Here is a 25,989-nt window from a genome sequence, read left to right as displayed (position 1 = left end):
GTACATTCTTAAGAATTTGGCTTGAAGCGGAAAGATGTACGTTAACCTTCTGCAGGAGTTGATGAGCATTAAAACATTTTACCGTTAACCGATTTAAATGTAGGGAGGGGAGGAGTGGTGTGAACAATCTGAAAGGTAGAAAAAAACAAAGCAAAATAACAAAGCTGTGAACATGACACAAATAGGTCCAAATATGTAAAAAACAAATCAATTTACAAAAAGGAAAGTATAATATAATGATAATCTAAGTGTAAGTTAAAGCGTGTACTTAAGTCTTGATATAAGCAAACAAGAAAAGATGTAGGAATCCCAATTTTGTACAAATGGGCTTAAATAAAGGGTGCAAAAAAGAAAATCAGCTACCAGGAGCAAATCAGTGCTTGAGTTGAAGTCAGTAGCCATTGTTGAATGAGAGATTGTAACCAGCAGCTCAACGGTTTGACACCATCATATCTAAAAGACGACACATCTGTTTTCTTTTATTATCATTTTCTCTGTGTTTATATGGAAATTTGGATATGGACCACTGACAACATACTGGAGTCAAACAAAGCACTATTGATGTGGGCTACTTTAAGAGACTGCCCTCACTTACAAGTAACTTGTATATTAGGTAATACATTGTATGCACTGCAGGATGAGCTCCTCTAGTGACTATCAACACAAAAGGCCATCAGTAGAGTATCTTGGTTTTCAATCAGGGACATCTGCGATTGCATTATTTGCTTTTTAACTTTCCATCTGCTCCACCTGTTCCCCATCGGCAACTTTCTCATTTCCACTTTCATCCATCGGTTCTGGTCCGTCCTCACCATTTTCCATCTGCTCTGTTGCATCAGCACGCGGGTGCTCTGATGAATTGGGGGGTGGCTGTTTTATTGGATCAGAGGGTGGCTGCTCCGTGATATCGTCAGCCAGCTCTTCTGAGGTATCATCGGATGACTGCTCTGTGGGATCGGCAGGTGGCTCCTGTTCAGGGATTATGAGATTGTGCTTGACTTTGCTCAGTTCTGTCATGTTGAAGCCGAGGAGAATAGCAGCTGTGTTCTTTTTGAGACTCTTCATGCACTTGCTGCGCTTCTTGCTGAAGTGGGCCGCCAACTCCGCTTTGGTGAGAGACAGCCTCTTGCACAGCTCTTCAGTCTCGGGTTTGGTCGCGTAAGGGTTCAGGTTGAAGTATTTAGATATGAAGTCTCTGCGCTCCTCGCTGTTGCGGCGCTCTGCGGAGGTTGGCTCCAACATCAGCTTCACTGTGGGATCGAGCTGAACCACAGGCTCTGGTGGGGGCACCAACTTCTCCTGCTCTCGCTTCTTGCGCATGGCTGCCCTTTGTTCTCGCTCTCGTTTGTTGGCCTCCATCACCTCCCTCCATGCTGCCTCCAGCCTCTTCTTAGACTGCAGCTCTGCTTCTGTCTCTGGAGTCTCTACACGGGGTGGTGGAGCTGCAATCAAACGAGCCGGAGCTAAAGTTTGTTTCATAGTCAGCCCTTGCGGCATTTGGAGAAAGTAGAGTGGCTGACTGATCTGCTGAGCTGGTTTTGGTGGCTGCAGTGGTGCTGGTGGTGGTGGTGGTGGTGGTGGTGGTGGTGGTGCTGTAGGTTTAGGTGGCTGTGGCTGTTTTGGTGAACACCGGCATCGCTGAATGTGGAGCATCACAGCCTGCTGGGTGACCTTTCCTGTGTACACACCATTGCAGTATATGCACTTAAAGGCCTCTGTCTTGAGGATAGCATGAATGGTGGGTGCTACAAAGTGTTTTTGCTTCAGGTGCTGAAGGTGTTTGGATTCATTCTGAAACTTTTCGTCACAGAAGGGACAGTATGAGCTGTTGATTTTCACAGGTGCTGCACAGATTTCTGGCTGGCTGCTCGGCTGCAACTTGAAGAAGATCAGGTCAAGGGAGTTTGTGACTAGGGCCAGGTTGACCTCGGTGTCTCCTAGGACCTCTTTTGGTGCGGTGGTGTGGACATCAAAGTAAGGGAACAGGATTCCTCCAACCCCTTTGGAGTAGACCCTGTACTTCTGCCTCAGGAAATCACAATACGCCTTGCTTGCGGGATTGTGCTGCTTTACATGCTCAGCAAGCTGCTTGATTGAAAAGAACAAAGCTGAGCAGTACAAACAACTCAGGCCGTGCAGCAGATGTTGGAAGACACTTTTTTCTGATAGTAGAATTTTGCACGTTAGGCATTTAACAGTTTTGTCCGGCATTTTCTTCAAGAATGCTGCTCGCGCCGCCACACTTTCTGACTTGTTTGTGGTGGATTTTGCCTGGTGAGCGACCTCTGTATGCATGTCGAAGACGTTAGAGGGGAAAAGTTCATTGCAGAGAGGACAGGTAATCCATTTCTTAGTTTGTGGTGTGGAGTTCCTTGTTTGCTCAACAGACTTGAGAGGGGTACTTGTGCTCTGAGAGACGGGCATTGCTACTTGCAGTGGAGCAAAAGTGTATGTGGGCATGCCATTCATCTTGTTGCCAGTCGGGATTAGGTGACTCAGCAGGGACTGTGACGTCAGCATGGTACCTTGTAGGGCCGTATGGTTCGTTGGTGCATTTTGTGTGACCACAGCAGGCTGGGATACAGCTCCAGTTCCAGGTCCAGCTGCAACATTGGCCTGCAGTCCTGATGGAAGGAGGATTTGCTGCGTCGGAGTAAGTTGGGTCGGTTGTGGTTGAGTAGAAGCTAGAGCCACAGGTGCCTGTTTCAGAGACACGTTAGACACTGTGGGAAGCTGGACCATAGATGAGCCTTGGGGCAAAGCACTTCGGAGGGCGATCGTGGCACCGGGCTGGAGCAAACCTTTAGCTTCAGCACTAGCTAGCTGCACTAGCGCTGATGCTTGAGGGGGCAGAAAAGCTTGGTTGGTTCCAGGGGCACAAATCAGAGTAGCAGTACTGTTTGTAGTTCCTTGTAATTGTTGTAACGCCACCACAGTCCCAGCAGGTTGGCCATTACTTGGTAAAACCAAGGACTTACTGTTGAACACTTGAGGTTGCTGTGGTTTAGGAGCAATACTTGGGAATGTCACAAACACGCCATTCCCATTCGGTGTTGCTCTAATGGTATAGTTCTTGTTCTCATAAATCAAACTTTGCACTTGTGTGCTGACTGAATAGTGTGAGGGCTCAACCAGCATGTGATGCAACATTTGGTCTAGATTTCCAGTGTTCACCTTGCACACCTTGCAGCAATACACCCTGACAGTGGTATTCCCTTGAAGGTGTGATCTGTAACCGATATACTGTTCAGCCAAACCGGCTAGGTGCTTGAGAATGATGTGCTTCTTCATCGTAAAGATAGAGGAGGCTGGATATCCACATCTTCTACACTGATACCGCTCATTTCCACGATGGGTGGGCTGAGACACTTCCCTCTGTGGCTGTATAAAGGAGGCATGGAAGAACATCATGTGCTTCTTGAGATACTTCGGGTGTCCGATGAAGAGGCACTGAGAGCAGGGCGCCAGCGCACAGAATGACTGCACATATCCATGGCAGCGGGAGACGTGGCTCCTGAAGTTGTAGATGTTTTGCGAAGAGTACTTGCACAGGCTACAGCACAGCGACCGAGACCGGTAAGGCCACTGAAGAGGAAGAAAAATAAAGATTAAAATTTGGGCCCAGTGTGTACTACGTATATAACATCCATACTACTTATTCATATATCTTAAAGAAGTAGTTCACTGGTGGAATGATGGGTCTTTTCATAAAACGGGGCTGTCTCTACTGGAGAAAAATGCAATTACTTTTAAATTAGTGCTACATGACCAGAGAAAACAGAAAGCGCTGTGGAATTCGCTTTTGCTCAAGAGGTAGAAAAACAACTACAAGAATGCACTGTGCTGCAGTGGACCAGTAAAAACTCCCACTGGTGGGGCGTCGGTGGCTTAGTGGTGGAGCAGGCGCCCCATGTACAAGGCTGTTGCCGCAGTGGCCCGGGTTCGGCTCCAGCCTGTGGCCCTTTGCTGCATGTCACTCTCTCTCTCTCTCTCTCTCTCCCCCCTTCGCGCTCATCTATCCTATCGATTAAAGGCTTTAAAATGCCCGAAAAAATATCTTAAAAAAAAAACAAAAAAAAAAAAAAACAAAACCTCCCACTGGTGAGTGAGTTGTGTTTTGACAATATGGCGGCAGACTGCTAACAAATGTATTGCCTAACAGTTTAACAGTAAAGTAAAATATGTTTCCGAAAACATATTAGGCGAGAAATAGGCACTGCAGTAAAAGAATCTTGGTTCATATCTGATCAGCACTGCTTAGTTTTAGTTTCATCTGAGTTTTACAAGCCTCCATTTTGCCCACTTCCTGTTCACAAACTCTGGTATTACAGCCAAACAGTGCACTAAGACATGCTTCTGAGTCAGCTATTTTTTTGTGGGGGGGGGGGGATCTCTCTCTTTTTCTCTCTCCCTCTCTCTCTCTCTCCCTCTCTCCCTCTCTCCCTCTCTCCGTCTCTCCCTCTCTCTCTCAGTCCACTTCTGTACTCTGTGTTTGTGGTAGAGCTGCAATAATTAATCACCAACTAATTTCAAAACTGATTAATCAGGTTCAGTAATTATTTAAAGGAAAAAAAAGTCAAAATTCTCTGATTCCACCATCTCACATGTGAATATTTTATGTTTTCTCTACCGCTCTATGACAGTAAACTGGGTATCTTAGGGTTGTGGACTATACAAGACATTTGAGGACTTCATCCATTTTCTGACTTTTTCTGACATTTTTAACTAACTAATTCATTAATTGATAAAATCATCAACAAATGAATCAACAATGAAAATTATCATTAGCTGAAGCCTCATCCGTAGTGGCAGGCAAACACAAATGTGCGAGCACAGTGTGTAGTTTGAGCAAAGGCCCTAGAGTCATTTCAAATCTGCCAGATGATGTGAAATGTAGGGACAGGGAGATCTGGGCGCTGGCAAGATGGAGAGAAGTTCACCACATTTCATTTACACTGTTATGACACAAAGCTAAATGAAAATCGGCAAAATCCCTTACAGCAGCATGGAATGACTATTCTCCTCTTTAATAATCCAGCGACAGGTCAGCAACAGTTTTAATCATCTAACAAATAAATCAGTAAATAATCATCCAGATGTGTCACATTCACCTTTTTCTGAAGCCTGCCGTTGAATCCATCTGTGAAATCAAACCACTCCGTTTCCTGAAAGGCCTCATCTTCATCTGTGTTTTTCTCAGTGTTTTCATGGAGCTCCTGAACAGTAAACAACACACAAACAAACAAATCTTAACAGAGCCACAATGTAAAACATGTCAATTAAAAGTCATACAGTCAAAGCTGTTTCAAAGTAAGTAAGGCCATTCTGCCTACAGCTTCAACAACAGTAAGGCATCACACTGTGTGAATTAATCATATGTGGAATCGCCAGTTTATAATGTGTACCTAATAGCTAAAACTAATGCAGTATAATTAAAAAGCCCTGCAATAAATCCAACCTTTATGAAGGTTATAATGTTCAGTTTTTGTTGTTTTACATTGGTGTTGATTCAACAGTCTGTGTTGGACTGTGCTGAGAGATGTTTCTAATATTTAATCCACCCCATTTATAGCAATGAGGGTAATGTACAAATTAAAAGAACCTTTCTGTGTAATGCAGCACCACCTTTAATTTGAATCAATACATCTCTAAAACAGCTTTAACAAAATCTAAATGACGGCTGGATTAATTTTATCAGACTGTTAGCTTTAGGTGAATATACCTAATAAACTGACAACTGAGTACATTTTTCACATAAAATATTTTAATCTGAAAAGTTACTAGCAACTACAGCCAACAGATAAATATGGTGGAGTGAAAGGTGACATGCTTCCCTCTGAAAATTTTAAGTGCAAACTCACAAAAAAACCCCCACAAAAAAACAAAACAGAACCTCAAAGCAGTACGTCATTAATTTTCACCTCTGTGTTAAACCTCTGCACTTGTACATGCAGTGTAATTAGGAAATAGCTGACACATATATGTCGACTGCATCATCTTTCACAATTTGACTTCTACATAATGCCTCAAGCTGCCACTGTCATGTGTACAATCTCTGCTGTCTGGGAAAAAATCCTGCAAATCCAGCACAGCCAGAAAGCAGCCCTGCTCATTGATTTGCAACAATATCCACATTAGCTTAATGCCACCGAAAATCTCTGACACTTAACATGACATCATAGCGCCCAACCCTACTTGTTGCCATAACAACCATAGACCAAAAACCCTCTGAATGGTGCTCTTTCAATGTGTCCATAACCATCACATTAAAATCTGATTTTAATGTGCAAATGTGGCTGTATTCAAATGTTTATACCCCAATTAAAAAAAACATTTTTCACCATTAAGTGAATTATTATATTAATTTTAAACTGTGAGGCTGCACACTGTTTAGTGCTGATTGCATTAATGGCTGACATTACACATCAACACAGTGTTGAAACATGACTGATATCACCAGATAACATATTGGTACTGCCATATGAAACACAACATTTGTTTCTTCAGTAATAGTAAAAGACCATTATAAACCATTATATCAAAGCAAACCTATCTTACATGAAGTGTTAATTACAGTTATATACTAGCTCTAGATCAGAGCCTAATCCTAAAAGGCATCTTCAACTGTTTTGCAAGATAAAACATACCTTCAACAGGTTCTGGCAGTCTTCCAGACCAATCTCTCCCAGGATGTTTTTCACTGCCTTGCGAGCCTTTCTGATCTTCTCAATATTTCCAACTGGAACCTGATACATTATTCCTCAAAGCCTTGTGGGAGAAAAAAAGCTTTAATTTTAGGGAGCGTTAACACCACTGAAATAGAACGACATTAATCCATCTATGATTTACACACATAATTATTCTAAAAACATGAGAAATATTGTTGAACTAAATAATCCCTAAATAAACACAACATTTCCCAGCCATAGCCTCTAAAGTAAACACTATTTGATAGGGATACTTTAATTTCCACTTTATCCTGCAGCCCTAGGTACAATTTGGTGCACAGGAAATGTATGAAAAAGAGAAGCAAAAAGAAATTGGCACACATTGGGAAGAATGGCAAAAGCAAAAGCAATCAATTCAATTTGCAGTGTGCATATAAACAATAAAGTAAACAAAAAGTTAATAAAAATAAAAAGTTATTAAACGCCTTGTGGTCCATTTTATAGTGTCATACTGCAAACAAAAACAAAGCACACACTGTGGTGAGAATTGAGTGGTAAAATAGTGACTGCAGCATAAAGATAACATCCCTAAATTTCACCCACTCAGTTATATAAAAATGAGAATAAAATCAGCAGCATGACTGTAACGTTACATGGCTATTATGTCTGCATAAGCATCGTGGTAATTCACTTATAAACACAACAATTAATGTGCAACAGATGATTTAACACACTGTGTGAATAATATATGATTAGTAACTATTTAATGATGGGCAAGAAAAACTTATTTCAGAGAGTGAAAGTGTTTGATTTAAATCACATACAAAGTAAAACCCTTGTCATGCATGCTAACCCTGCTGAGAGGAGTGTATGCTGCCCTCACTACAGTCATGAAAAAGCCTGTGGTAGCACGCTGACAGTGATGAGCCGGGTAACACCGGCCACGCCGCTTCTTCCTACTTAAGGATGCCCACAGCCTCCTCGCAGATATTTACCTCGGCTAATGTCTCGGTGTAGGTTAACGTTAGTTGTCGCTGTGCCACCTCCGACAGGGCTAACGATCTCCACTTCCACCGGCCCTCAGCTCTGTGTGTCGGTGAGCTGCGTCTGCTGCCAGCGGTGCACACAGATACTCATCCGCGCTGCATCTTCTGTCCACACACACACACGTCTGAAGCGCGCGGTCAAATGTAAAAGATGATGTTCGCGAACCTCTTCCAGAGAGAAGTTATTTTTGGTCCAGCTTTTGTCCCTTTCTTCTCCTATGGAGGAAAAAATGGCGCTCAAGTTCAGGATCTGACGTAGTCGTCCTCATTTGCATACTGCACACACTGACCAATGGGAGGCGTCCCAGCATAAAAACTGAATAACTTTTTATTCTGTCACCAACACGGTCAGCCATTGTCCCACACAGTCCATGTGATGCATTTCACCCCCCTGTTTTTGAATTTCATGTCATAACTCACTTGTTAATTGGACTTTTCCATTCTACAACACATAGCTAGGTCGGGGGGCGTGGCTACTGCGACCCCCACTGGCAGTCACGTGGTACATGGATGAGGCTAACCAATGGGCTGTCGTGAAAATGAGCTAAATGGGTGGGACTTTGTCGTGTGACGTCATATCATGCTACTTTTTTTAGCCAATTACAGCGAACCACCATTTTGATAGGGGAATGAGTGAAATTAATGGGTTGGATGTGTTTTGGCTAGCATAGCATCAAGTTTTAGCACTTTTTCATATGTTTAACGATTACATAAAAACAAAATGGCTAGCTGCCACCGTATGCCAATTTACAGCGAAACTTAATTTTATTTTATTAATTTTATTCTTATAGTTAGTCATAGCTACTTCCAAGACTCAAGTCTTGTAAAAGTTAACAAATTTATGTTCGACCACCTACCAACTTACAAACAGGTTAGCGCTTGTGCGAGTAAAGCGAAACCCGAGTTCGGATTACGGCCTACCAATTAGCCTTTATGAACAGAGGTCACTTTGTTTGGCGACCTAATCAACGATTCATTAAAGCAATGATGCTAAAGCTACTTCGTGTTGGACTCATGACCTAACATTTCTTGTGTTGTCAATCTACCACCTGTGATTACAGAATCATTGTAGTCGCCATTTCACAATACGAGCCCAGATGTGAACGCAATCTGTTATTCAGATCAATACTGTTGATAGCTGCTACAATGCACCCATGTCTGACATCGGTCAAATCCTCACTTGACCACTGGAAATGTCTCTCGAAGTTCTGCTGCATGAATCAGTTTGGAGTTTAAGTGATGTAACGACCTAATTAAAAATTTGACTAACAAGGTCACATCTACCATTGTGCCCTCTTGACAGACATTACAGTTAATTTCCTGGGCAAACAGAGGAGCAACATGAGAGGGTAAAGTGTCAACATTCATAATGGCTCCATGCTGCAGCTGATCACTGTCTGCAACACTTCCCGATAAAGGACAACTCGGTTAGATGACATGATATCTAAACCCAAAGTAGAGAGGAAAGAAAGGGAAAGGAGATTTCTCACTGTCAGATTCCCTGTTGTCAGATCAGTTCAAGGTTATATCACCAATCACAACCAGCCACTTAAGAGTTCATTCATACTTGCTCAGTCACTCATTCAAAAAGCTGTGAATCAAGTTCCTCCTCAAGTAATATCAAATCAATCATCTGTGTTGTAGCCATGTAATTGTAAAGTCTATTCATCTTAATGCTGCTCTGCATTGTCGTGTGTGCAGGAGCATGCACTCCTAGGCAGACTACTAAGTTGTTTGCTTTTTTATTACCATCACCCCCACCACTATCAAATGCGCAATAATTCTGTGTACACTCCAAGCGTGCTGTTTTACCATGGTGACATGCAGCGAGTGGCAAAGTATGTGAACTCTCCACCTTTCTATTAATCTTATTTCTAATCTAATTAAGATGCAGCCATCACCTCTAATAAACACGCTAACATGAGACACTTAATTGAAGGTATAATGGCTCCTCTTGGAGCAATATTTGAGCTGGCATCCTCTCTCACATGCAACACCGAGGAAATGTTTCAGCGGCTGCTAATTAATTTTGAAGCAGAGGAAATCAATGGCTTCACATTACACGTATATAAATTAATCTGCCTTGATATTTTACTAGTGTTGAGGCTCAAAGTAAGCAATGGATAAAGCAATATATGATGTTCATTATTTATAAATATATTAGCACTACACCATGCTGTGTAAACAAGCACAGATCTTACTGGAAGCTACACACGCAGGTGAGAGCAGAGTGTCATGTTCAGGGACAGACATGTACGGAAATTTCCATGCAGCTATGGAAATTACCGAAGTTTCCCTTTTCCTCTCTAGCCAGCCGATCACCCTGACAACCTCGTCTCAATTTCCATCTCTAAATGTATTTCATTACTGAATATAAAGACGGCTGGTGAGTTTGAAACAGGCGAGATAACCACATTTATAAATAGATGCTGCAAGATATGGTAGCAGGAGATGGAGAGGCTTACATTTATCATTGATTTCACTGATTAAACACTTATTTCTGGTAGATGATAATGCTGTAGTGCCTTGCTAAACTGATCTACATATTTAATTCTCATGGGAGAACACATAATATCATGAAAATACTCTACCAGTGTGCCGTTAGGATGAATCAGCCATACAGGAGGTCTAATTACTTGCTGCAAAAACAGCCCTAAATCTGGATTATATTGTCTCTAGGAACTTTAACTACTGTTCAGTCAGAATAAACACCAGATCCATTAAGATCAGAAACATATGGATTTAAATTACGTTGGCCAACAGTGAAGATTTTATCCAGAACATGTGTGGGAATCAACTGCTCCACCCCTGACACCAAAGATCACACGTACACAAGACAAATGATTTAAATCAGAAATGTATTAAATTAATCACTTTCATTACTTTAACAAGCACAATTTACAGTCAAAAACAGGCTATGGTCCATTAGTGCCTTAGACAAGCAATTAATAATACATTAGTCATTTGTATCACACAAGGGCAGGATTCTTTAAAAACTGCAGTTGAGTCAGATCACCTTTAATATTATTAGACATGAGACATTTAGCTGTACAAGAGACTGTGCATTATGTCCCTCTTAACTTTAGAGAGGCATGAGGAAAAGTCTGGCTTGTTATCTGTGTTGCGCAGCCTCCGAGGGGTCTGTGCACAACTAGCATGTCTCTTCTGTGAGAGATAAAGACATGCAAGTCCACATACAAATAATTTATGTTTGAGCAGTATTCAGAAACAACTTCTTTGCTGGTTTTTCAGATCCTGGGAGAACAAGGGCCGAGTCCCTTGGCAAGAGACACCAATATGATGATCTGAAAAATCAGGGCTGTGTTGTGAAATGTCACAGTACATGTTTAACCTACAAAAGATTTTGTGCATTTTTAAACCAGATTAACCCCCTTTCTATTAGAGGCAAGGAGTGCATTCGGGTGTATGCAGCTTCTCTGTATTCAAGCTGTAGCTCAGCATAGAGAGAATCTCCCACAGCAATTCCTTCATGCCTTTCGAGTAAAGGGAAACCACTGAGGTCACAAATGGCAATCACAGCACACTTAATCCATGTAGCGTTAAAAAAACACACCAATATCTTATCAGGAAAACACTGTTAGATGGGCCACAGCATAATACATGGGCAAAACACACGTAAAGATGGAGCTTTAAATTTGCCCCAGTGATATCTGAATCCAATAAATAAAAATGCATTGAGGTGAGCTGCAATAAAGAAATAGGTTACATCATTGTCATAATTTCATTTAGACTATGCAAAGTGAGGGGTCTGACGTACAGAATCCACACGAGGCATTGATTCTTTTAAACACTTCAAAAATCATCTACAGACAAAATGTATTGGTGTTGAACAGACACAGGATTTACACGACTGTCAACAGGTAATCAATAGAGAACATGATTTAAATCAATTGTACATTTTGTAAACTGGATTTGATTTAGGAAACAAACCACCCCAAACACGTTGGGGGGTCCCATCTCCAAAGAGTCGTCCATTTTGTTGCATATTGTCATTTGAGTTGGAGTTCTTTTAGCTGACAAGATTTGGAGTCCATCGGAGGGAGGAGGGAGGATGAAAACAATCACCTTCCAGATTAAATTTTAGACAATTGAGGTATCGAACAACCAATTACTTGAGAGGTACAAAATTCAAATTCCTGTAAGAAATAATAGGACACTGCATTTTCCAAGGTGGCTGGAATGTTGACCACATTTAGCCCCTTGTCCCAAATACCTCGCTGGCCTCTCTTCTCACATGGTGAAAGCAGAGGCTAAGGAGGATCTGTGCAATATAATACAGGACAGGGGCAGAGGGGAGTTATGCACTGTACTGGACCATGGAGAAATTCTTCATGGCACTGTCCAGCGCCACACCAGCCTCCTGCATTTCGTACCTGTGGGCAACACCAAGCATCAGAATCAGTTCTCTGTAAAATACACCATACTCTTACTACATCTGTATAAGTGGTGAGCCTTCACATGCCAATCACTCCATACTCACCAGTCACAGGTGGAGACAGTGTAGTAGACAGGCAGCGGGGGGGAGCTGGAGAGGCAGCTGAACTCCTCCAGGCCACACACTCCCATGTTGGGGAAGCAAAGCCAGTCTCCCACACTGAGCTCAGGCAGCAGGCAGCGCTCCACCACCTGGTCCAGCTGGTCCAGTGACGGGCCCCACAGGCTGCTGGGATACACTCCCTTCTCAGTGCACAGCGCATGCTGGAGAGAGGAAACAGTGTCATCGTAACAGGCAACAATCACAAATGTCAGATTGTTCTTTTGAGCAAGGCCCTGTCACATCTCTACTGCACCTGTAAAACTATACCCTACATGTAAAATAGGAGAAAAGCAATATCTTTATGATGACATCCGCAACTGAAGAGATGACTTGTCGTAAAGCAACCAATAAAATAACCGATGCAACAGCATTTCCGAACTGGACGAATATATCGGCTATCAGCATTTGTCTGACTACATCACTGGTTGGTATTTTTGGCAAATATTGACATTTCAATTTGCTAATTTATTGGTCTGCTCCGAAGAACAACTCTAAAATGATGAGTGGAGATAGGTGTGGCTATGCAAGTCCACTCAGTGACAGACTCATTCTGTGAGCTAACCCAAAAGCACAAAGAGGCCTGCAATGGCAGAGAGACAATGTAGAAAAAGTGTGTGCAGAACGAGCATATTTTCACATCTAACTTCATGAATTCAGGGAATTTCGACCACACCAGAGTTGGCAACTGTTGGAACAATGGAAAGACTAACAAAGATGATTTGGGTGAGCTTTATTCTGTTTCTGTTGAGTCTGAATGAAGTGTGTTTTTAAGATGAGGTTAGATAAATCTTAGTTTAGTCAGAGAGAGAAACGTCAGAAGCTGTAGGGTTTTATTTTCTATTTAATAAGAACACAATGTGTGACGATATTCCCAGACTATGACTGTTAGCTTGTTAGTATCAGGGGGGTGGGCTGTATAAAATGAATTATAACTGCCCTGAGGCAACACAACACAATTTCTACATCACAAGCCATCTTGATATTAGTTTATTACAGCTCCAGTTTAATGTTGTGTAGTTTGAGTCACTTTGAGTTACAATTGGTGTCCTGATCTGGTAGGGAGTACAGTTAGGTAAATGTTTGTTTCACCATTAACCTTTTTGACTACTGTCACCCCACAAGATAACGTTGTATGTTTAAATACCTCAGCTTTATATGAAAACCTGTAGGGACTATATATATATATATATATATATATATATATATATATATATATATATATATATATATATATACATATATATATATATATATATATATATATATATATATAGGTCAACATGATTTACTATCGAAAGCAATTCTGATCCTGCTTCCTTAAATACTCATACTGTATGACCCCTTTTCTCTATTCAACTAGAGCTGCTATCAGATTCTTCATTCAGTCCTGAATGGGGTTGACTCTCTTGAGCAGAGGCCTACTAACCTTGTGCACTGACGGGGCAGCGATGCAGTTTCCCAGCAGCTTGCGGCTGAATGGGCCATAAACACCCTCATTCATGTAGTACAGGAACTCGGTATCTTCATTGTTCACACCTGCGTAAATACAGAGGGTGACCATGTCAGAAATATAGAACACAGTGTATTATCTCAGAACTGAGGATGTGATTTGACCTCTGATGGTTTTGTTATGATTATGCAACCCCCATGTGGGAAAACAAAATTGACACAAAAAATATGAGAACACAAACAATCCTGTTTTAAAAACGGCATATCATTTTCTACACATATTCACTGTCAGAGTGCACAGACAGATGTATTACAGTCAGACTCAACACAGGACAAAGAGAACTTTAGAGAATTAAGTAGCTCACCTTGAGCAAGGGTGTCCCAGTGGCGGGTCACCACCTTTTTCCCGATCACGTTGACAGCCAGGCTGAAAGCTGAGGCCACGTAGAAGCTGCCCGGCTGGGCCAACACATGCACACCGGACAGTGGGGGGAAGTAGGCATCCAGCAGTGGCCTGACTGCAGACTCAACCTGTAAAGTTACAGTGGATATGCATTCAGAGGCTGTTTCCAGATAAAAACAAACATGTGCAAGAACTCAAGTTGCAGGCATTTGAAGCTGCTCATACTGTTAGTGAGAGGCAACTAATGTCACGTGTGAGCTATAAATAGATGGCTGAGCATCCAGAGATGAACTTATACTGGCATCTTGCATCACTACTGTGTGTAAACAGCTGTCGAACTAGATGATTGAAAACGTCTTTAAGCATACTGGTCATGTCTTCAATAATCTGTTCAAGAATCAAGTAGCATGAGATGGTGCAGCTTTTAAAATATTAAAGTAATATTACTCTAACTTACATTTATATCATTTCGTTAAGGATTTTTAACTTATAAAACATTTGCATTTTCACATGTGTTTGTCAGGTTGATTTTATGTTCTCAGCCAAGTCTTTGTAAAACATGAACAATGTTTGTCTGTTTAAAGCACTGCCAAAAATATCACTGCTGTTAACCACTCACCTGTTTGAGCTGAAACTCTGAGCCAGTAAATCCACCACCAATGTCCAGGATGTTCATGTTAAAGCCCAGATCAAACTGAAACGAACCAGCAGACAGTCAGTCGTTACAGTTAACAAAGAAGACAGTACAAGGGATAAAAGGCATTTAGGATAAAAGGCATTTAGGATAGAGCATGAAATCCTGAGTTGACCCATATTGACTAAATTCCTCTGGGTTAATCATTTTATAATGAAGAATATTTTCCAGACAGCACTCACCCCCATGTCAAACACACAGCGGGCATCTGACAGTGCATGGGTGTAGGCCTGTTGTAGGTCTTGGCAGGAGCTGGGAATGTGGAAGGTCACCCCCACCACCTGGACTCCAAGCTCCTTGGCTGCTTCCAGCAGGTGCCGACAGCTTTTCAGAGAGGAGCCAAAGGCCATGCTGGTCTCAGCTGCGTGGGCCTCAGTGGTCAACTGCAACAGTAACCTTAAAGAGACAAAAAAAGGAACATCAGCCAGAGACAGGAAAAAAGAAGAAACATCCATAAGCAAGATAAATTCACCTTTTGACACTAACAACAGCTTTCCCAATCTTGTGTTTATTTTCCGCCCAAGACAAAAACAATGTACTTCACTACACTGACACACAAGAATTAAAGTATCTAAGGAAAACGTTTTCTGCTCAATTTAATCACTTACTTTGCACCAGGGTGCAGGCGGGAAATCTTGGACAACTCTGCCTCGTTTTCACATACAAGATGCTGGATGTTGTTCTTGGCAGCGTGCTTGATGTGCGCCAGCTGCTTGCACACGCCTGACAGAATGATATTTTCTGGTGGCACGCCATGCTCCAACACCAGGCTCACTTCAGTCTGCAGGACAGAGCACACACACGTGTCAGAAATGAACACATAAAAGTCTAAAAGCCCCATCAAAACAATCAAAATGGTACTAAGTGTGTTGCATAAGTTGGAAGGATAACAGTCATCAGCTGACTTATAATCAATTGAGTGCCTGTGATGTAATTGCCCCAAAATGTCAAGTGCTTTCATAAAAGGATGAGGCACTGAGCAGTTTAACAAAACTAAAGCCACCTGAATTTGAAGCTTACCTTGTTGGCACAAACGAAGCCCAGGCCCAAGGAAGCCAGCACCTCGATGACCGCAGGGCTGCTGTTGCACTTGACTGGGTAGTAGGGCTGCAGCTGTGGCGCTACGCTCTGCCAGCATACATGCTGCCGCATCAGGGCACCGAGGTCCCCCACCACAAATGCATTCTTCTCCACCTAGAAAGGGACAGTCAAAAAGGAAAAACATGCTAAGTGCTGATGACAGTGTCATGAAAGCAATTTGAAGCACTTGGGGAATTTCTTCCACTGAAAGGCTAACAAGCGGGACCAACCAGAGCCTGCTCGCAGATGTGTCCGTCGATGACATCTTCAAGGGTCACTCCTCCCTCCAGGAGTTCAATGATGTAGCTGGGTTTGTCAGCGAGTCCTTTCATCTCAACCGTATTCCGCTAAGCCGACAATCATAAAGAACAGATAAGCAAGTCAAAGGGTCACGACTGAGCCAATGGGGTCCTGCCGGTATGCAACAAACTGGAAAAGAAAGGGAGAAAAAAACATAACTGTTAATATCACCACAGTAAGCTGTTTTAGAGCAATTTAACCAGGCAAATAAAATACACAGGCTGATGAACTTCTACCAAGATGCAATTCCACAGTTTAAATAAAAATAGCTACTAGTGTTGTAAAAATATTGGTTTATCAATACACACTGATTCTGAATATTAATTCCACTTTTTCTGCAGTATTGATACACAGGTACAGCTGTGTTTGCTCCCTTTCTCTCACTGTTAATGTTTACGACAGTCATAATGCAGTTCTCTGCTACTAAGCAAGAATAGAAAAGTCAGCTCTGCCATGTTACAGCCTATTGCATGTGTCTTTTAATAAAAAAATTGAGTTGTATGCCCTCATTGTCAAAGTTTCCCTGTGGCTTTGAATACAGATATTCTTCAAGGTACTGTATCGAAATCAGAAATTCCAGTATAACGACAATTATAGCTCCTGTTATATGACTGTAGTCCCTTAGGGCACGCCTATCCTAATATCTGTGTTTCTTAACCCCTCATTATTTCTTGTATAATAAATAAATGTGTAAAATCTACACATCACATTGAGCTTTTATCTAAATCTTCTGACTTCCTAAAAAAAAAAAATGTCCACCCCAACACTAAAATGTTTACTCACGCCATGGTTTGTATTACAAATTCCACCCAGGACACAATGCTCCTGGACTTTGCTACAGGTGTGTGTTTGTGTGCAGCGAGTCACTCACATGGACAAGTCAGGAGATGGACCTGTCCCGCTATCAGCTAGGATCCCAAGGTGGCTCAGCGTTGAAGTCAAAGTGCTCCCGGTAAAGAGCCGCCCCTAGGCCCTCTGGGTAGCGCTCATACACCTGTGCAGAGACAGGGGAGCCCTGATGGGACAAACAAAGAAATATTAGCGATGTATAAATAGCAAAACAATTTAAAAGGGAACTCATTTTCCAAATTCATACATGTTATTCCTGTGGTCTAAGAAAGTCCTAAAATACAAACAACTCACTTCAAAATCCAAAAACTAGAGCGCTGAAACTCAAATGTGTGATGTCATAGGGTATTAAGTCTGCTGACAGTGAATTAAGAAAGATGTTATGGATGTTAAAGCATGTACATGAATACACTTTATGTTTCGCAACTGAGAACACAAGAATAGAATAAACATCACTGGGGTATAAAAAGAAAACAAACATCCTGGGGGTTGACAAAATCAGTCTCCCATTCATTGTTTAAAGACACGCTCCAGGCTTTAAACCCTATGACATCACAACTTCGACATTAGCTTTGAGAGAGAATGATTAATGTTTGCAAATATTTATTGTACTTTTTTAGGTCATGGAAATAACATAATGCAATTCCTAATGTAGGTGGTGTTCCCCTTTAAAGGTGTCAACATGTTTACCACAAGCGAACTCACATGAGACACAGTGTCCTAAGCTGGGTGTCAGTCATTTTACTTCTTGTACAAAGTTTACCTATCATCCATTGGTTCACATTATGTTGTCACTGAGGTCAAAATATCACCGGAACAATCAATATGTCAGACAACTGTGGCGCGCGTTTACGTGGCTTGTTCATTTAACCCAATAAACGCCCAGTATGTTATTCATAAGTAAATCATTAAACCAGTGGACTCCTATTAACCTCTATTAGTCAACATTTTGCAATCGTCTATAAATACAACATGACACTGTGTTGTGGTGGTGCAAAGTGTCATAACTTGACAAAAGACGTATTATTACTATAATGCGTCACCAAAACGTTACACCCTAAAATAGGCCACCACATTATCAAAATGTAGGTTTAACATGTAAAAGTGCGGCTGTATTAAAGATAGGAAACACCATCGCGAGGAAACGCGCTACCGAGATATTCTTGGCAACGAGAGCTGCTAATGTTGAGCTGGCTGCGACTGCACGTCGGAGAAAGAAGCTTACGTTAGCATTCATTTTGATAATAATCATAAAAACAAACCACTACACTACTACAATACAGGATTTAACGTTAGACACAAGTGTTAAGATCGATTTGTAATCTACTTGTACGTTTAAGTTTTATAAAAAGGCACGTCGATCACACAAAATTCAATGAATCAGTCTGTCATGTGTGGCTAGAAGGCAGAAAGACCAGCCCGCCATGTTACGTCCGTCTGCTGGTTCCAAGAAACTCAACCGGAGTGTTCCGCTGTACTTACGTGAGATAACGGCCAGAATGTTTTGGAAAATCGTCTTCTCTTTTTCGGCGGAATTTTTAAAGAGTAGTGGGCCCAACGATATAAGAAAGAAAGAGGGCGGTTTTTGCCATATGTTTAGATGAGGGACGAGCGTCGGGTTGTGCGGCTTCTTCTCTAACGGTGGATGGGCGGAGGACTACTGGAGCTGAGCGAAGGAAGTGGAAAAGGTAATCAACGGCCGGGGGCGGGACTTAGCGTTCAGTTCCACCAATGATTGGTCAGAATAGGCCCTTTTCGAATAAAAGATATGACATTTTCCACAACTACTATAACTATAACATACATGTACAATATAGCCGTTACAGAAAAGGCGGTACAGTTTTGTGTAGGATGTGCAAAAATATTAATCAGGGGATGTGCAAAAGTTCACAGTGGAGCAAATATATACAATTGCACAATTTATTCAGTGTTCAAAACATAAAAACATTAATTTATGAACATTATTACTGATTCAAGCAGCATTTTAATGTGACAGCTGGCAGAGGTGGAGCTCATTTTAACTGGTTTACACAGCCTACTGTTGGATAGTTTAAGCCATAGCACTGCATCGTACTGCATTTTATAAACTGATCACATGTTTTGTAGCCTATATAAAATGTATTGTTAACATGACTAAGCATAACTGGCTAAACCCATCTTTGAACCCATTTAGGCCTTGGTAGTTAGTTTGAGGATATTTGTATTTTCCTCCACACAGTCCATGTATAGCTATAATGGTAAACAAAATGCTGCCGTTGGTGTAATTACTCGCAGTGACTCTATGCAAAATTGTGAGACAGTGGTTGAAGAAGTAGGCCTACTCATACAGTTTGACTAAGCAAAAGCAATACTTCAATAGAAATACTCTGTTAAAGTCAAAGTCCTTCAAGATTTTACTTAAGTAAAAGTACAAAACAACATCATGTACTTAAAGTATTAAAATAAAAGCACCTGTTGGGTAGAATAGGCCCTTTCAGAAAGTTAGATATATACTTACCTGTACCTACACACACAACTTTGTAGCCACATCCAGCTCCAACACCATAAGCAAGTTTGCTGACGACAAAGCTGTGGTGGGCCTGATCACAGATAACAAAAAGCCTACCTGAGAGAAATAGAGGACCTGATCCGCTGCTGTCAGGACAATAACCTACTCCTGAACGTCAGCAAGACTGAGGAGATGATAGGGAACTTTGGGAAGAAGTACCAAAGGAACTACGCCCCCCTTAATGTCAACAGGTCCACAGTGGAGAGGGTGGATATCTTCAAGTACGTTGGTGTCCACATCACTGAGGGTCTGACCGGGGCGTTGCAAACTGACTCAGTGGTGAGAGAGGCAAGGCAGAAACTATTTTACCTTAGATGCCTGAGGAAATTCCTGTATGTTTTGTTTATGACATCTAATGGGACTGAAGTGACTAAGCATTACTGACCCCACCTGTATTTAAGCGCATTTGGGCCTTCATGCTTTTAGGATATTTGTATTTTATCTCCACATGGTCCATAAACCTATACTTTAAGCTTAATGGTAAACAATATGTTGCCACTGGCACTGTGCAAAGCTCTTAGACAGTGGTGGTAGAAGTAGGCCTACTCATACATTTTGTTTATGTGAAAAGCAATACTGCGCTGAAAAAAGTCCTGCATTCAATATTCCATTTAAGTTAAAGTGCAGAATCATTACCAGCATAATTTAAAGTATTAATGATTTATGGTCACATATAGTTAAATATGAGCTCTTCCACCACTGTATAAGCTATACACACGACTGTACACTTTATCAGTATGTACAAAACAAAAAAACATCAATTTTTGAATATTATTACTGATGCTAGTGTGGCACGGTGGTGTTGTGGTTAGCATCGTAGCCCTTCTGTGTGGAGTTTGACTCCAGGTGCTCCAGCTTCCTCCCACAGCCCAAAGACATGCAGGTTAAATGGTGACTCTAAATTGTCTGTAGGTGTGAATGTGAGTGTGAATGGTTGTCTGTCTCTATCTATCAGCCCTGTTATAGTCTGACGACATGTTCAGGGTGTACCCCGCCTCTTGCCCAATGTCAGCTGGGATAGGCTCCAGTCCCCCGCAACCCTCAAGAGGATAAGCAGTTACGAAAATGGATAGATGGATGGATTACTGATGCTTTTGCTGACAAGGAGCATTTTAATGTTACAGCTGGTAGAGTTTATATGGCACTGCATCATATTTTCTAAACTGATCCTGTGTTTTGTACGGAAAATCTAATGTTAATATACTGTAAAACTTCAGTTAAAAGCCTAGTCCCGTTTAAACACCTAGTTGCTTTTACTAGCCCGGTGTGGCTGCACATTTTAACAAATAAAGGCCTGTCTCAATTAGAGGCCTGGTCTGGTTGCCAAGCAGTTCATCTATATAGAAGTTCTTGGATGTATAAAACCAGGTTGCTGGCTACCCACATGAGCTAATGTTTTTTTTTCCCCGTTAAAGGGTTTTTGTGGGGGGAGTTTTTCCTTATCCGCCGTGAGTGTCCTAAGGACAGAGGGATGTCGTATGCTGTAAAGCCCAGTGAGGCAAATTGTGATTTGTGATATTGGGCTTTATAAATAAAATTGAAAATTGATTGATTGAATGTTAGTTAGCTGCTTCGATCGGGCATACAGATATAACCATGAGCACCAAAGGAGATTGTAATTCATTCAGATTTACTGCCATAGTGGTGAGTGTGGTGACTCCCTACCTCTGAAGCTATTATAAAGTCAGAGTATGTGCGCAATCCTCCATTATCTGGTAAATTATTCATATTCCCTTCATTCGTAAGGGTCCACCAATCAAAAGAATCAAAAGTGTTTTTCATAAAAATGATCCCAAATATTTGTTTCAACAGGATAAGTTGGTGTTGTGTCGGTATGCTGGATGCCGTAACCCTCGAGTGCTTTGAAACAATTGTTGTGACTCTCTGTTATGCAATTTGAAGCCTAATTTTTATACTGGTTTATATGAACAATTTGATCATGTTTACCATCTCTGCTGAGCGACAGTTTTGTGTGAGAGGAATTAAAGGCCTGTCCCGAATACAGGCCTGTTCAGTTCAGTGATTTAAGATAATAATAGCACAGGCTATTATTGAAGTTTTTTGGTAACTAAACATTGGTCTTTGGACACATTTGACCATTAATGAGTTCTTCAAGGATATTTGTATTTTCCTTGTTTAATCCTCTTTCCAAGTCCGTCTGAGAATGCAGAAATACGGCCTTGTTTTAAGTCACATGCTGTTTCCTCTATGGTAGTATGGCCCTAAACCCACCATGATGTTACTTCTATGAGTAATGACGTGCTTTTCATAGACATCTTCACACTGAGTGAATACAAAGCTGTATTTTCATTTTCATCACTGTTTTTTTAGAGAGCATTCATGAGTTTGTGAATGCAGGCCTCATGGCTGGGGAAGTTAAGAGGTTGAGAAAGTCAGTGGGTCAAAAGCTCTCTAATTACAAGTCTCAGTCAATGACATGTTATGACTGCTTTTTACAGCCTGGCTGATCTAAGATTCACCTTTCTCTGGGTCTGTATGGAGAAATAATCGATTTAGAAACAATGGTGCAGCACTGACAAACTTTCACAACACAGAAAAGACAATATGAAGTAGAAATATGCCTCCATCTAGTGAGCGGATGTTTTGACATTCACTGTGTTCCTGCTGAAGTTTCGTGGAATCTGGGGGATTATTACGATTCAAGAGCTTACTGAATATTTGGTCGATTAGTCCCTAAGCCTTTGTCACACTTGCCTCTAGCCTAATTTCAACTTTGATAATTGAATGTTTTGTGCAATTCAGTTTGATGGGAAGAAATACATTTGGAGTAATCTATCACATTATGCATGGTGGTCAGGAGTTCAGTACAACACTGAATGACTGGCACTAAAACTCAGCCTGCAGCCACCTCAGTCGTATGACTTATATTTCTGCAACCGGAGCAACAGGCTGCATTTCTTCTTCTTCTGTGTGTCTGGAGCTGTCTGGCTGTCCTGTAGCTCTTATCTTTGTTTTATGACAGTCAGTCCAAGGGACACTGTGTCCACAAAACAACGTGGCCTAGAAAACTTTGGAGGAAGCAACAAGGAAAACCTAGAAAGCCCTCTAATATTTTAAAGGCTCTCAGATGGCTGGCTGTACTTTCTATGTATGGAGACCAAGTGACGTGATTACATTAATCGATTGACACAGTATACAGTCATGCTAAAGGCCATGAGATACATATTACAGGAATAGCTGATCAAATTGGGCTGTGCAGCTCTCATTTCTGAGAGGGTATTTCTCAGAACTGGCTTCTAAATCTACTTGGGACTAATGAGACGGCCAAGTCAAGGCTTATTTGTAAAGTATTTGTGTGAAATGTAATGCAGCCTAACCTGCTTACCAGAGCCATAAATCATGGATAGATGACAATAAAAACAAGGTGTGCATAACAGCAAGGACATAAAGTAATAGTCTGTCAATAAAGTGATGCTTATCATAATGAAACTGCAATACTTCTTTCCAGAGAATTGTTTTATGTATTTATTTTATTTTAACCCAGTGACTGAGCCTGCGAAAGGTCAAAGATGGCCAGCCAGCCCTGGAATAAAGTACAAAGTAATGAATGAGGGCTTTACAATTTGTAACAAATCTCAGTGCACTATGATATTCAGTATCAAACAATGGGCAGATGCATCCAGGTCCAACAAAGCACCATAATCCATAACGTAACATAGCAGCAACCAGTCTTTTTCTGGCCTCAAAGGAGAAACAGGACTTGTAACTAGTAGGACCCTATATTCAGCCTCAGCTTTTTAGGAGGATTATCAATCTGAGGTCTAAAAGACAGGGAGTCATCGAGCCAAATACTGAGATATTTGTAACGAATGACAATCCCTAACTTTTTTAGAACATCGGGAGTGTCCACAGGCTTCTTTCCAGCACTTGAGAAATGCATAACCTTAGTTTTATCAGCATTTAAAACCAGCTTTAGCCGTGAAAGCTGAATCTGAATCAGCCTGCAGTTTGGCCACAGCATTCTTTCCGGGTTAACGTTACGGATAACAGCGTTTTGGATTGCGGTTGCACACTTGAAGTGATCAAGACTGGGGAAAATGTGATATATTAAATGGGTTTATTGCTGTTTTGATACAATGCAACACATTATGAAGTAAAGTGAAAAGGCAAAGTATGTGCTCCAGGGTCCACCAGAGGAGGAATAAATTAGATTTTATGCTTCTGTTCTGCTGAATTCAGTGAAAAGCCTTGAATGTCATCAGGAAGGAAACACCATTTGTAGCCAGAGGTAAAAGCTATAAACAAACAGCGGCATAAATCAGTTCTCAACACTCTTAGCATATAAACAAATCCAAAATAATTACTTCCTCCAAACTATGAAGAGCTCAGTAAGACAACTTATCCAAGTGTAAGGGATGTTTGAGTGGCTGGACAGATCTATCCATCAGTATCAGCACATTACATGCAGTATGTATCTGTATCTGTATATGTATCTGTATGTGTGACAGCTGGTAAGTGAAAAGAAAATACCAGTCAACAGATGTCTCAAACATTTTGTCTTCATTACATAGAGTATCACTCAGGAAATAGCATATATAGCCTATTTCTTTCTTAGTTTTAGTTTTCGTACATCGACATGTTGAAATGTCTTTGGTGAAAAAGGTGTATTATTGGATGTATTTTGGTTGAACGATCATGAAAAATTGAAGTTGTGTTTAAGAGGGAACCTTTTTGTGGCAGAATTTGTTTGCTGGGCCTGGGATAGAAAGCAAAGTAGTTTGTTTGTGGATTGAGCAGTTAGATAACATGTATATTGGATTGATCTCTGCAACAATATTGTAAAGGTTTCTTGTAAACCCTTAGACACATTTTTGTGTTCATGACACAAAATAAAGAAAAAAACATCTTATGAAATTGTTGATCTGTAGACAGTGACTCACTGACACCTGAAGACAGTGACTGGCATGTAATGCAGTAGTTACATCTCACGAGAAGAGGTCGATATTGAGAGGAACTGACTGAACTGTCAAAACAAACGCTCATGCTGCCTTTAAGGACTATCGGAAATACTGGAATTACTGATTTATCAAAAAACGATACAGCGGAAATTAGTAAAATAAAACAAAATATTGGGAATATGAGAATATTGTACCAAGAGCAAGTAATTAAATAACATGGTAACACTGATCTAAACAATATGAAGCTCACACATTTGGTCTCTGAAAACACATTTTATCTTTTCCATCTCGCCTCTGTTGTAGGCCTACAAGACAACAACAACAACAACAACAACAATAATAATAATAATAGTGATGATAATAATAATAATAATAATAACAATGATAATAATAATAATAATAATAGGCTAATACCACTATTTTATGGCGAAAAACTTCATTACATTCGCACTACGATCCCTTGTAATGATAGATGCTGGATGTTTCCTTTAAGTTGACTATTTCAACAAATTATCTATTGACATTACTTTTCTATGGAGATACATTTGTCCTAAAATTATATGTGTGAGCGGTTTGACAATTCGTGTGTGAATGTGTGATCTGTCAATATAAAACACCTTTGACGAATACAAAAAAGATTTGTAAAGTCATGTATATTCATTTTTTTGTAAATGTATTAAATGTATTTTCAGATTTTTTTTAAATTTGTGGAATCTGTGCATTTGCAGCTGCATGTTATATTTGCAAAATAGTTTTGTGAGTTTACTAATCTTTTTTGGTATTTGTGGAAGAGGTTTTATATTTACAGATTAGTTCAACAATTTACCAAAAAAATGTGCCCAGCTTGTTAGTCATGAGAGATTTTGCACCTAAACTAGCTATGGTAAATAGTATTGTCTTGTTACATGATTAAACAAAGAGTGGATATTGGTCAACATCAACATACATGTTACCCAGCAATCATCATGGCATATTCGTATATAACGGAAACTACAAAAGAAAATAAGAAATTGTAAGCTTAACTAAATAGTTTTAGTGAAAGTTTTATAGTTTATGTAGAATAAGCACAGAATTGTGTTGTAGATTGATACTATTTTAAAAAAGAAAAGAAAACCAAAATTGAGATGGGTTTGCCTTTTTAGGGGCATATATCCTCCTGAGACCCTGATCACATTTTGGTTTTACTTGACCTTATACTTCATTCTGTTTAACTTAGACCTTAACATGACTATCTAGAGGAAGTAAAAGTCATAACATGGTTTCCATTGGTGAACATGCAGAAAGATAATTTGCACGATGCACTAATCCATGTAAAAACAAGATGGCAGCCATCCCTGCCCAGTCAGTCTGCAGCCGATCCTGACATATAAGTGGACAAGATCCAAAACCTGATCACATTTTATGGTAGAAACTTGTTTATTCATGATTAATAATGTTTGTAATTTGATATGGCAACAAATTTGACCAATTTTAGC

The 25,989-nt window shown here is 40.7% G+C and overlaps 2 protein-coding genes across 2 annotated transcripts; both read right to left on the bottom strand.

Moving 5' to 3' along the window:
- Positions 1-106: 106 nt before the first annotated feature.
- Positions 107-7,945, bottom strand: adnp2b (ADNP homeobox 2b). Its single transcript, XM_033637141.2, has 4 exons — positions 7,664-7,945; positions 6,648-6,768; positions 5,112-5,216; positions 107-3,585 (listed from the first exon to the last, which is right to left on the bottom strand). Exons 2-4 carry the CDS (start codon positions 6,753-6,755, stop codon positions 730-732), a joined length of 3,069 nt encoding a protein of 1,022 aa, XP_033493032.1. The 5' UTR covers positions 6,756-6,768; positions 7,664-7,945; the 3' UTR covers positions 107-729.
- A 2,610-nt stretch (positions 7,946-10,555) lies between these two features.
- Positions 10,556-18,711, bottom strand: azin1b (antizyme inhibitor 1b). Its single transcript, XM_033637416.2, has 11 exons — positions 18,530-18,711; positions 17,070-17,213; positions 16,129-16,327; positions 15,839-16,012; positions 15,427-15,599; positions 15,001-15,214; positions 14,744-14,818; positions 14,087-14,252; positions 13,699-13,808; positions 12,216-12,433; positions 10,556-12,108 (listed from the first exon to the last, which is right to left on the bottom strand). Exons 3-11 carry the CDS (start codon positions 16,228-16,230, stop codon positions 12,033-12,035), a joined length of 1,308 nt encoding a protein of 435 aa, XP_033493307.1. The 5' UTR covers positions 16,231-16,327; positions 17,070-17,213; positions 18,530-18,711; the 3' UTR covers positions 10,556-12,032.
- Positions 18,712-25,989: the final 7,278 nt, after the last annotated feature.

Source organism: Epinephelus lanceolatus, chromosome 16 (genome assembly GCF_041903045.1).
Source record: "Epinephelus lanceolatus isolate andai-2023 chromosome 16, ASM4190304v1, whole genome shotgun sequence".
Lineage (NCBI taxonomy): Eukaryota > Metazoa > Chordata > Actinopteri > Perciformes > Serranidae > Epinephelus > Epinephelus lanceolatus.
This window is presented reverse-complemented; position numbering and strand designations above follow the sequence as displayed.

Coding starts and splice junctions, on each gene's coding strand:
- adnp2b (XM_033637141.2), bottom strand. CDS start 6,755: ATGTATCAGGTTCCAGTTGGAAATATTGAGAAGATCAGAAAGGCTCGC. Junction 5,217..6,647: donor ACTGCCAGAACCTGTTGAAG/GTATGTTTTATC, acceptor TTTACTGTTCAG/GAGCTCCATGAAAACACTGA. Junction 3,586..5,111: donor ACGGCAGGCTTCAGAAAAAG/GTGAATGTGACA, acceptor CTTCCTCTTCAG/TGGCCTTACCGGTCTCGGTC.
- azin1b (XM_033637416.2), bottom strand. CDS start 16,230: ATGAAAGGACTCGCTGACAAACCCAGCTACATCATTGAACTCCTGGAG. Junction 14,819..15,000: donor GCTGTGTGTTTGACATGGGG/GTGAGTGCTGTC, acceptor GGTTCGTTTCAG/TTTGATCTGGGCTTTAACAT. Junction 14,253..14,743: donor CAGAGTTTCAGCTCAAACAG/GTGAGTGGTTAA, acceptor GTAACTTTACAG/GTTGAGTCTGCAGTCAGGCC.